Consider the following 13,276-nt stretch of genomic DNA (forward strand, 5'->3'; position numbering starts at 1 on the left):
TGTTCTGGTGGAGAGGTTCCTTGGTTGTATGTGTAACTGAGTTGTAGCCACATACTTAAATCCGCTGCGGTAAATTTCGTTTTCCCATTCCTTCAAACTAGTTTCGTTTTTCAAACGTCACTGGGCTACTTCCTGGACCAATCAGGAGCTGTTGCTAGTCGGAAAATCAATGTTAAAAGTCTTATAACCAATCATAAATCATTTCACAAATTGCATATTATAAAAGCAAAAGGAAAATAAAAAGTCAAGTACAGGAAGTGATAATGAGGCTTTATCTGACCTGGCCATTGTAGATATAACAAGGTGACCTGGTCAATGATTAACCGACAATACCCCTAAACACACACACACAAACACCACATAAATACTATTATGATACTATACGGACACAGAGGAAACAAATACATTGATCCTTTAATTACATTGATATTTTATTGTTGTCTCAAAAAGTAACTGTTACACAGCACAAAGAATTTAAGCACAGATAAGTTCATAATTGTCTAGAATGTATCTTCTCATGATCTAGGCTTAAACAGAAGCAGCACAAGATGCCGGAGGAGCAGCGACATCATGGGTTTGGTCATGCATATTGCTTAAGATGATCTCTTTAGTAGCATTTCTTCAAGCAGTATGTACAGCAGCTTGTATCTAACAACATCTACATCTTTATTGAGCATTAAGCCCAAATACACTCAAATAACACAAATAAATAAGTGTTGCACTATAGTGTATTTGAGTGACATGAAATCGTATTTATTTCCAAAAGTGCACTGTTGACGACAGTCAAGCGAAAGAAAGAGCAAAGGCGCAACAAGACTAAAACCACACATTGACATTCACTTAAAAGGTAACAAACCTGTTCATAAATACTATTCCAAATAAAGAAACTGTGCAAGCATGGCATTTCAACAAGACAAGTTTTTTTTTTTTAAAGAAGGCCTATGATAATTACGTTTGTGGTGTTCACTCAAAGCCCTAGATGATAATATCATGCAGTGAACTATCTGAACCATAAAAGTCTCAGAAGGGCATTACACTTTTAAATCAAAGTTTTGCAGATGTTTTCATATCTCAAAAGTAGTCTAATGTCACTACATCTCACGATGTAGTTGAGGTCTGAAAACATCAGACAAACTTTCATGTATTGTGTAAAATGACCCTTTAAATAACCATTAGAAATGAGTGGTCTTTACCTCATTCAACAGAAGTAGAATGGAAAAGTACAAAACATGCACACCTGGAATAATATTCCAGTAAAAAAATAAAAATAAAAATACAACACAGCAAAATGTGAATTCAGTATGGAGGCATTGGTGTAAGCTTTAGTCAGTCACTCGACACAGCTCGCTCTATTGGGAATAACGCTTGTGATCCCTCTTCCTTCCAAAAACCTTGGTTACGTTAAATTGCCTTTTAGTTTTCATTAATTATGCCATACAGTGAGTAAAACAACAACACAGACAGAACTGGTGCAAACAAACACATTAGCCTACAGTAACAACTAAGGTGTTTTCACATATAGTCCTCTTTAAAGTGACTCTGGGGTGAAAATAATAGCTAAATAACTCAGTTATCTTTGTATTCATGCTGCCTTTGCCTTTGAATGAGTACTCAACTCTTTTGCCAGTTCACTTCACCCATTTTGTGGTTCAAGTCCTCTTTGCATTCACATTTCTATGTTTAGAAAGGAACCAATATCTTTTTCCAACATTCACTCAATTCACTCAGGGTTTTTCCAAAGTGCAGGACAAGCCATTCCATCAGCATGTAGCAGACGAATAACTGCAGACTAAATAATGCTGTAATTGAAAATTGTACAGCCAATATAGGCTACTGCCCCTTTCAGAGATATAATTTATTTTCTACCCATGTTGTGATTCTCACCAAATACATTGTCTTCTCACACTATCTAAAGATGCACTACGCAGAACATTTCATGGTTGCTAAAATTCTAATAGTTTACCCAATTTCAGTTTATGTGACAAAACAAGCAGTCATTGTGTAGAGAATCATTGTACCATCTAAACCGCTGTGAAATATATTTTCCATAACCCCAAATATTGTATATTCAGCTGTTTGTAGCTGGTGTACAAAACCGAAAGTAAACTACGCAAAAACAAAACTTCTGAACGGGAAGCATAGAAATAGCACACATAGAACAGATCTACAGCTTCGTAGACTTGCTTTCCATGGGAATTAAATATCTATAACTCACACTTCTATGTGAATTTGGTAGGGTTGCCCAAAAAGTTATATATTGTAGTTTTATACTCCATAATTGAATAAACCGTTTATGGAGCTCTCTTAGCCTATAGATCACATATTGCAAACAAATAATCTGAACTAAAAACTCATTTATTTTGGAATTTCTGTGCATCCTTGACAATCGCTAATTAATATCCCAAAACAACACACGGTTCTTCAGTGAATCTGGGGTGTAATCATTAGCCTAACAGTCAACTAAAACGATAGTTTGTATTGGACAAATTCAGGTAGGTTCCTCTCTGTTTCGTTCCGTCTGCTTCTGTTTAAGAAGCGTTTTGCAACAGAATCGGCGTAATGAATACATCCCAGCACATCATCATCTTCCCTCTTTTGTGGTACCAATGTGAGGGGTTATGGCAGAGGAAACGGTGTTGCAGTAGTCTAGTGTGTGGTGCGGGAATAATGACAAGTGAAGCTGGGGAGCTTTGTGTTCACATTGCCCTAAAAAAGGGAACAGGACCATGGAATTCAAGCGAACCCGAACTCAGACCACATCTTGAGATGGTTTCAGTTTGGTTCACTTCGGGGGATCTTTTGAGGGGTCTGAGTTCCTTCTGAGTGTTCACACTGCATAGAAAATTGAGCCAGCCGCACTGAGTTCACAAAAATTGTCTGAAATGGACCAAGTATGAAAACACCCAAAGTCATATCTACGTCTTCTGGGGGGGAATGTAAATAATTGATTTACTAATACAGTGAACATTTAATGTGTCACATTCAATAAATCAATAAATATTTACAAATCAAACAATCGTGGACATAGTTGAATAAAGATTTACAAATCAAACATTCATGGACATAGCTGAATAACATTCATAAAATAAATTACAATTTCTTCTAAATGATATTCTGATTAATGTGAATTGTCCACATTTGTCTACATTTTGGCAATGATAATTCTGCTCTTGTGAAGTGTTCTTATCATGCATTTTACCTCAAATGTGATTAAACACAATCTATTACAATTGATAAATATTGGACAAATGATTTAGAAAAGAAACTGCCTTGCTGAGATGATGGCTGCGAGTGATTTAATTGGATGAATGAATGTCTGCTATCTCTCTTGATTGATTTTGACTGCAAATGAAACCAGTCCTGTATAGTGCATAGGCCTACCCTCCTTTTCCAGCTCATGTATCATAAAGCAATCTTCTTTTATTAGACTACTTACATCACCTTCATATCCCCCTCCTCAACTGATATAATTGTCTGTCCGCACATTGCAACACAAAGCCTTGCTGCTTCCCACTTAAATACGGCAGGCAATATAGGATTGGGCAGTATCTCTGACTTCCTTATACAGTACAATGCAGTACAGTACACTACAGAGCCATATATAGAATAAATACATGGCTCTGGTACAGTATGTCATTGCAATTCCCTACTTAAGCATAGGAAGCTTATGAGGCCTTTTCAGTTTGTGACTTCTGACAGCACAGTTTAGGCCTACTGTTATTGCCCCGTCTAATGGTAAAGAGGAAGCACTGTCTCCTTAAATGTCCTCAAATATTTTTGGTGTCACAGCCGAACATTCATCACAATGAGATGTATTCAAGGAGCTAACGGACTAGAGAAAACAAAACACTTGTTTCATGATGATTAAATTAAAGGGATAGTTCACCCAAATTACATATCTGTTTTGTAATTCGGGTAAACTATCTCTTTAAAAATGCATAATAATAGCAATACATAACCGGCAATGGATGTCGGTCGTACAATCACAAATCATTAAAGCGAGGAATAACAATGAGTCAGTGAATGACTATGTGGTGCAGCCTCATCATGCACCCCTACAATCGCCATGGTCGTCTAGTGGTGCTGGTGGTTCTGAAGTCGCTGTGGGGGTTAGAGGCAGGGCGTGGAGGGATGGGTGTGTGTAAGCATGCGTGTGAGCGCTGGCGGGGTGAGCGGTTGGCAGTGACGTGATGTAGCTGGGAGGACTGGGGGGACGGGGACGCGGGGGTGTTGAGGAGGTTAGAGGTAAAGGGTCAGGGGTTAGAAGTCAGGGGTTAGAGGTCAAGGGGAGTGTGTTTACAGGTTGACCAGGTGGAGGTCGGAGGCGGCAAAGTGGGGGCACAGCGCCATGTCGGGGTTCTTGAGCTGCCGCAGCACCCGCCGGTGGAACTTGGAGCGCACACGGTTGAACTCCATGATGTCACAGGGGTCCTCCTCAATCCAGAACCGATGGAACTCCTGCATTAGGTAACCTTGGAGAGGAGGGGGTGGACCATTAGCCAGGACAGAACCACAGTAGCCTGGTCCTAGAACTGTTTGTGCTGTCTTGCCAATTCCTATGGTCATAGTTGGCTATATAGCACAAACGGCTGGGATCACAGAGCAGGACCAGAAGAAAACCGAAAACTTGTAGGTTAGCAGGTAAGGGTGGGACGACAGTATAACATTTTCATACAGTACTACAATAATTGTACCAAAATGGAAAAAAACATTGTTTTGGGATATCATATTTCAGGGAAAGATACTACAAAAAATATGATATCACAATATTGGGATAAAACAATATTGCAGGGAAAGATACTGTAGGAATTCTCACAGTATTTTATGTCTGACAAGTTGAAGGCATGCAGATCGAGAGTAGTGTAAAGAAAGAGACGATGTCATGACTGATAATGTATAAGTGCGCCGTTCGGTTCTCAAGTTATATCAGTATATCAGTATCAATATATTGTCACACGTACTAGCAGATTTAACACTCAAAGACTGCATCTGAAATGGCACCCTATTGGGCTCTGGTCAAAAGTAGTACAGTATATAGGGAATACATTGCCATTTAGTAGTACAATATAGGGCATAGGGTGCCATTTTGGCCACAATGGCTCCCACTCACAGAAGGTCTGCTGGAAGTGGCTGAGGCTGGGCATCTCCGGGGCTACGTTGTACAGGTGGGTCTTCAGGGCTCCGCTCACCAGCAGAGAGTAGGCCAGGTCCGTGATGTTGATGCCCACGATGGCAAAGGAGTATCTGGAACAATCAGTTATAAACATATCGCCTTTTATCTGAAGCTGGAATGAAGGCAATATTTTTAGCTGTGCACAAGCCTCTGTGCTGCCCCCTGCACTTGTTCCTTCTACTTGACTTAAGTAGGCAGTAGGCACTAGTGCATATGGACTAGAATGGAATATGTTTACAGTCTTATGATTGTAATGTGGCTTAATGATCTCACAGGTTTTGATTGGGTGAAAATAATGTATGGCCTTGTTGAGATTTGAAATCCACAACGTGGACTTGGCCTATTGCAGTGCAAGTATGATAACTGATTTTGCCATGGTTTGACTGAGACAATTGAACTAAAGGAATAGGTGTGTACAAGAGCTGAATCTAAACAAATCCTGGCACACACACACACACACACACATTTCACCCTCTGAAAACACACACACACACACACACACACACACACACACACACACATTGCCTGAATATAGATGTCACAGCAGGACTTCCAGTGCTGAAACAGCCCCTCTGCCAGAGCCAAAGCGCCCTAGAGCTACAATAACCCTCCACCCCATGCCCAGATCTCCCATAATCCTTTTAGACACTGCCATGCCCATGGTATGATGAGGACACAAGGATATCAAAGGATTCTTCTTGATATTCTCTCCTTTGCCATCTCCTCTGCGTTCTTGCGTGTTTTAGGGATTCGAGACTCACCCAATTGCTTTATCAAAATTCTTCTGTTCCCATTCTGCTTTGCTCATTTTGCTGTGGAGTACACAAGCATGAGTGTGAGTGTGCATCTAGAGCTCTGACATTGCAGTATTTTCTTACTGCTGAGGTAGCCTGGTCCCAGATCTGGTTGTACTGTCTTGCCAGCTCCTATGGTCATTGTCAGACAGCACAAACCGAACTGGAACCAGGCTGCTTCTGAGGTACCTCAGAAACTTACAAAGACCTCAGCTAATGAAACAAGTTGAGTAGTGCAAAGAAAGTGCCATGATGCAGTTTCATATGACAATTTCCTTTACTATCTAGATTCTATAACTCATCGTAATTAATGAATGGAATGCATAACTATAACAAGTACAAATAGAGATAATTCAAAAAACGTTGCAAATCAATTGGTCAGTATGAAAGTGAAATGGTGAAGTAGTACCTTGCCTCTTTGGGAATGCTCCTACAAACGTGAGAGAGAGGGATGGAGAGAATGGAGGTGGAGAAAAAAAGAAAGTGAGTGTGCCCAGTGAGATGTAGATCAAAGCAAATGTGCCAAACGATAGAAATGTAAAACCCTAGTCACAACTGCAGTCATCCAAGTGTGTACTATAAATTGCAGCTATAGACTGACACAGCCACAGTGTAGCCTAACCAGTGTGGAGAAACTAAGGTCAGGTTCATTAGGGCACACACTGGAAACTTTTCTAAAATTGTACACAACGGAAAGCGAAAATGTGTGTTTCTTATTGGGCAAGTTCAGGTAGTTACTCCCTGTTCAGCACTTTTTTCCCCGTTAGGTGCCTAATGAACATGACCCAGGAGAAACTCAAAACATCAGAGAGGTCTGATGGGAAATAGAGTTCGAGACTACTGATAGTGATTTCCCTTTTTATAAGATTTCCTCCCATGGAGTTTCAATAGTGGGACTGTGTTATGTTGAGAGTTCGTGTGACTCCAGTGCTTAATCATACAGGTCGCGTTCCAGGCCGACTACATTGCAGACGTTGCATTGCATCAACCAATGGTTAAGTGCCATTTCATCGACAGCACAGTTGGGCATCCGATTGCTATACCATATGATGTGGCTAGATAATATGTTAAACACCTATCCAGGTGTTGTGGATCTGGAAGGCGTCTGCAATGTAGTCAGCCAGGAACGCGGGATTAGATGGTGAGCTGACAAATAAGCATGATAGGTACAAATCATCCAACATATCAAGCAGTCATTGGTTCGACCCTAGATAGATCATTCTTCAAAGCATGTTGTAAGTGGTTGAGATAAATCAAGAGCCAATCTCTATGCCATAGGAGGTCAGGGGGCGGGTAAAGGAGGGGTAAAGGGGAGGGACCCACCTGTGTTTGGGCTGCAGGGAGTCATGAAGCACCTGGAGAGCGGTGGCCTTGTCATGCTCAGCAAAATATCTATGGTAGAGGAAGATAAAACACAGGGGAAACATAAACTAGAATTGTACAGGATTGTCTATTTGTCCCTTCACATTGTTACTGGATGTATAATCAGTACTGTACTATTGTCTGGTCCTTGTCTGCAGAGGAAAACATTTGTACAGTACAGTGACTCATATTACACACATATACACACACACACACACACACACACACACACACACACACACACACACACACACTGTCACACACACAGAGACACTCACAGAAGATTGTGTAGGCCCAGTAGACCCATGCCCCTGAAGTCAGTCTTGGGGTCGTTGCCTTGGAAACCGATCTCACACCACTGCTTGGAGATCCGCCCGGTGAGTGGCGAATCAGGACGCAGTGTCTTCCACAGCTACAACAGGACAAACACAGACATTAATCAGGGAGAGACTACTTACTGCTATCAGTAAATTAAGCCAGATCCCGTATTCATAAAGTGTCTCAGAGTAGCAGTGCTAGGATCAGGTCCCCCCTGTCAATATATTGTTATTCATTATGATTTAAAGGCTAAACTGATTCTAGATCAGCAATCCTACTCTGAGACGCTTTATGAATATGGGCCCTGATATTCAATACCTGGCCTTTTGAAATAGAGCAAATGACAATGTTGCATTGTCAGTGTTTGTATTATGTCAGCAATTCAGTCGCCTTACATTCTGAGCAGGGGATCCAATTACAGTATATACTGTATCTACCCCACACTGAGTAACTACCCCACTCTAGCTCCCCAACTATAGAAAGCACAGAAATTCTACCTTTATATCAACAGAGATATTAAATAGTGGTGATTATAGTAGCACTTCATAATGCATTATAATAACATTATAATGTACATGTGTAATAATCTAATCCATTCATCCTACCTTCATCAGCATCTGCTCATGGTCGGGGTTCTCACAGTCGTACGGCTCCCTGCGTAGCTTCTCCACCTCCGCCACCAGGCCACGGTAGCCTACGATCTGGAACAGGCTGGCCTGGAGGGAGATGCCTAGCCTGGGGAGAGACACAGCCATACCAGGGTCAGCCTGGAGGTCAGCCTGGAGGTGGCCTACTACTACAGGTTTGTGTTCAATAGACACCAAACGGAACAGAAAGAGAAATGGGGAGGGTCTGGTCTTTTCCTATACAAAATGCTCAAACGTTAAGCTATGGTTTACCCTAATGAACTCTGTGAGAGCATGCTCTTTTTGGAGGCTCCTTTTGTAAGTACTGTAGGGCCAGGATTCAATCCAAGGTGCATTGTAGCGCAGGGCACTATAACGGTCTCTTAAAGGTCATTTGCGTTTGAGCCAACGTGCGAGGTTTACCAAAAATGCAATCACCGAAAACTTTGTGGAAAATTCCTTTAAAAGGGATTGTCGGCTGTATAGTGATCTGCGCTATAACATGCCTTGGACTGAATCCCGGCCGAATGTAGGTCTTTCAATCCTGGTCAGTAGTCTGACTAGAGTACAAATCAATTGCATTCTAGTTAGGACAGGCACGTTATGAACCTTAAAAGACTGCTTGGTGGCTCTCAGTACTTGATGCACAGCGATCAACAGATCCAGTGCTGAACATGATCTTACTGTGGGTTAGTGTCAGGGTTGACCTTCTTCAGGGTCATGATGTCATCGATGGTCTTCTCCACACGGTCTGGGTGAGCACTGAGGGCAGACTGGCATAGCTGGAGAGGAAGGAGAGGCGGAGGAGGAAAAAGAGGAGGAGGAGGAATAGGAGGCAGGAAGAGAAGGAGGAAGAGAGAACAATGCATCATCACAGTTGTGTATAAATGTGTATAAGTTATGAAATACCATATTACCCGTCAAATGTATACCACTCACCTCATTCTTTGAGTACCTGAGGGAAGACTCTGAATGGGGAAAAACAAGTTTAAAAAGAAATGCTAACAATCCTACAGTATTTCAAATTCCCAGTTCCCACCCATCACTTTTTATCATTATCATAGCCTACATACAGTATGTCTCACACATAATCAGAATTGATAACAGATTAAATTACATCTTGACGCATTAAACAATTCCTCTAAGGCAAAAAGTAGGCCTACCGATCTTAAGGGTCCTTCGGGCCCCTGGCTTGTTGTTGTGGCAGATCCGTTGCAGTTCACACCGCCCCGTGACCTTCCTGATCACAAACTTCAGGCCTCGCCACAGACATTTACAGTACAGGAACACAAAGAACTGTGTCACCACCCTACAGGAGGAGGAAGGGAGAGAGAGAGAGAGAGAGGGAGGGATGGAGAGGGAGAGAGAGAGAGAGAGAGAGAGTATATTCTCTACATTCTTAATGTGACCGACCCAGGTCTTCTGCGTACCACATCAAGACTGTGTTAGCCGACTGAGCTAAAGTCTAGGCATTAGCTTGGGGAACTAATTAAAGTCTTACATTTACATTTAGCAGACGCTCTTATCCAGAGCGAGTTACAGGAGCAATTAGAGTTAAGTGCCTTGCTTAAGGGCACATCGACAGATTTTTCACCTAGTCGGCTCGGGGATTAGAACCAGCAACCTTTCGGTTACTGGCACAAGGCTCTTAACCACTAAGCTACCTGCCGCCCGTCTTCAGGTCACAGTCAAAGTTACTCATCCTCGGTTAGACTAAGACACACTGATTTGATCTAGGCCAGAAGTACAGTGATGTGCTATAGTACCCATAATGTTCTGTACCTTGTACATAGTGTGCTTATGATGGGCACCATTGTTAAGTGTTTATGCTCAGGGAAGAGAATGCCTGCTCAACTCTCTCCCTCTCCCTCTCTTTAGCATGTGAAGAACTATTTGCTGTTTGTTTAAAATTACATTATTCGCTCTTCTCTTCTCTTTCCTCCCTCTTTCTTTCTCTCTCTCGCTCTTTCTCCCGTCCCTCCCTCCCCCCTTTCCCTCTCCTTCAGGCTCCATATTTCGGTCTGAGGGGAGCTTCTGCCCCCGGCCTGATAAGAGTGTAGTTCCAGTCACCCAACTGGGACAGAGGGAGAAGGATGACGTGGGTCGGATACACAGCAGCCTCCTAATGTAGGCTGTACTAGCACAGTGTGTGTGTGTGTGGTGAGGTACTCTTCCTGCACTGTAAACCCCAAAGCATTTTTAACTCAAATACTTCTAGTAAATTGAACTCAAAGTAAATGAAAAGTCATTATTACTTAAAATGTGTATGTGGAACTGACTAAAAACTAAATGAGAAGTCACATCAACAAAAACAAATTATGTTTCAACCCACTGTCATAAAGAGTTTAATTATAATGATAATCTTCACCTAGGAACTCACTTGGTGAAGGCCACAGGACTGAAATACAGTCATGGGTGGTTCCTCTACAATTCACTCGAAAAGGCAAAGCATACTGGGAAATGATATTGGAGGCATGGCTTAGTGGGGGCGTTACTCAAAATGTTCAAGCTGATACAACTCAAATCTGGACCCCCTACAGCACGTGTCAAAGTCATTCCACAGAGGGTCGAGTGTCTGCGGGTTTTCGCTCCTGCCATGTACTTGACAACCTGGTTGTCTAAGTCTTAATTGAAAGGAAAAACCAAAAACACGCAGACACTAGGCCCTCCATGGAATGAGTTTGCCTGCCTGCCTGCCTGCCTGCCTGCCTGCCTGCCTCTGCCTGCCTGCCTGCCTGCCTGCCTGCCTGCCTGCCTGCCTGCCTGCCTGCCTGCCTGCCTGCCTGCCTGCCTGCCTGCCTGCCTGCCTGCCTGCCTGCCTGACCTATCTATCTATCTATCTATCTATCTATCTGAACCTGTTTGGAGGTGATGAGTTGGAGTGAGAGCTATGGTTCATGGCCCATACCCAACTGAGTACCTGCCAAGTCAGAGAGCTTTGAAGCTATAAGGTTCTATCTGCATTTTTGTCTAAATGTCGTTTTTGAAATAGCCTTGTTCTGTTCAATGTTCAGCAAGTGCCAACACAGGTGAACACCACTAGTGCTTTGAAATGTGATAATAGCCTAATATTAGGGATGTCAAACGTTCAGGCTTCTGCACAGACACTATGGAGGCTCCAGTCTAGAGCCCCGGGTTAAATTGTGTTTGAGATCATTTTTGTACTCTCTAAATGTTAAATTAGTGAGAAATAGGTGTCATTGTTGCAATGTGAGTGGGCAACATATGAAATTATTGTATATTGCCCTAATTTCTCTAATGTGGACAGTTTGTGTTATTCCCATAAAATTGAGTGGAATTACACATCCTTTTTACCTTAGATTGGTGATGTTAGTATAAATGTTTATAGTCATTACGATGACATAAGATTGAATGCTTAAAACATATCAATATCTTAGTGAAATTGATTAATGAAATGGCTTGGAATGGCACAGACAATTCGGGGTGGTCTCTCTATAAAAGTCGCTGGCTACACACCAATACACAGATTTGACAGTCAAACTTAAATAGCAGCTAAACGTTCTCACTGTCGATATCCTATGCCACGCCATAATTCATTTAAATTAGGAACAGTTCGGGCCAGAAGGTTGAGAGTTTGCCGACCACCACGGATGAGCTCACTCTACTTGCCTGTCTCATTACACTACGATCAGAGCCGGCTGCAGACAATGATCAGGTAGGGGGAAATCAGAATTTCAACATTTTGATGCTATATTTATAATTATAAAATATATGCAAAGATTTTCCACCAAGGTTTCTTTCTGTGCCAATGCACCACACACAACCAATAAGCAATGCATAACTGCATATCGATTACCGACTTTGAGCTTTTCATCATGGTTTGCGTTTTCAACACCACAATCAAATAAGAGTTTGTCAATCTCGACAAACAGAAAATACATCCCTCCCTACTTAGTATCTAAGCCTTGACAATCTCAGAATGTCATTAAACTTTTTGGTGTTTTGAAACAGATGCCTCTTTTCAATGGCCGGTGCGCAGTTTGGATGCAGGAATTATATTACAGTGGAGTGGATGAACGTGCCCGGGTAGCCTACAGGAGACTTTTGAAATAGCCTAATCAGATTAAAACATTGTGAATGGTTGTGTTTATGCTACACCTGAAAGGTAATACAATTAAAAAAGTTAAATGACTTAAATATAATTTAATCATTAGGTTCTAGGTCAAGGAATAGCCACTCGGATCGGGAAAGGAGGCAGAACGCGCGTTAAGCTTTTCTGAATAACTGGGCCTGCTGAGAGCATAGGCCTTTGTGGCTACAATATATAGGACGACTTGGGAGAATGATGGTTGGCAACAGACAGCGATAAAATAATTTATACACAATACCCCATAATGACAAAGCGAAAAAAGGTTTTTCAAAGGTTTTGCAAATGTATTAAAAATAGAAAACAGAAATACCTTATTTACATAAGTATTCAGACCCTTAGTTATGAGACTCGAAATTGAGCTCAGGTGCATCCTGTTTCCATTGATCATCCTTGAGATGTTTCTACAACTTGATTGGAGTCCACCTGTGGGAAATTCAATTGATTGAACATTATTTGGAAAGGCACACACCTGTCTATATAAGGTCCCACAGTTGACAGTGCATGTCAGAGCAAAAACCAAGCCATGAGGTCGAAGGAATTGTCCGTAGAGCTCTGAGACAGGATTGTGTCGAGGCACAGATCTGGGGAAGGGTACCAAAAAATATCTGCAGTATTGAAGGTCCCCAAGAACACAGTGGCCTCCATCATTCTTAAATGGAAGAAGTTTGGAACCACCAAGGTTCTTCCTAGAGCTGGCCGCCCGGCCAAACTGAGCAATCGGGGGAGAAGGGCCTTGGTCAAGAAGGTGACCAAGAACCCGATGGTCACTCTGACAGAGCTCTAGAGTTCCTCTGTGGAGATGGGAGAACCTTCCAAAAGGACAACCATCACTGCATCACTCCACCAATCAGGCCTTTATGGTAGAGTGGCCAGACGGAAGCCACTCCTCAGT

General features: G+C 42.1%; 1 protein-coding gene across 1 annotated transcript; it reads right to left on the bottom strand.

Moving 5' to 3' along the window:
* Positions 1-2,955: 2,955 nt before the first annotated feature.
* Positions 2,956-9,975, bottom strand: elmod1 (ELMO/CED-12 domain containing 1; the record flags this gene model as incomplete). The annotated part of the gene is made up of 10 exons (XM_084178284.1): positions 2,956-4,472; positions 5,111-5,244; positions 5,935-5,985; positions 7,291-7,359; positions 7,608-7,741; positions 8,253-8,382; positions 8,958-9,055; positions 9,213-9,241; positions 9,437-9,582; positions 9,938-9,975. 10 exons carry the CDS (start codon positions 9,973-9,975, stop codon positions 4,297-4,299), a joined length of 1,005 nt encoding a protein of 334 aa, XP_084034410.1. The 3' UTR covers positions 2,956-4,296.
* Between the last annotated feature and the right edge of the window lie 3,301 nt (positions 9,976-13,276).

This window comes from Coregonus lavaretus, assembly GCF_964263955.1.
Source record: "Coregonus lavaretus genome assembly, chromosome: 15".
Classification (NCBI taxonomy): Eukaryota; Metazoa; Chordata; class Actinopteri; order Salmoniformes; family Salmonidae; genus Coregonus; species Coregonus lavaretus.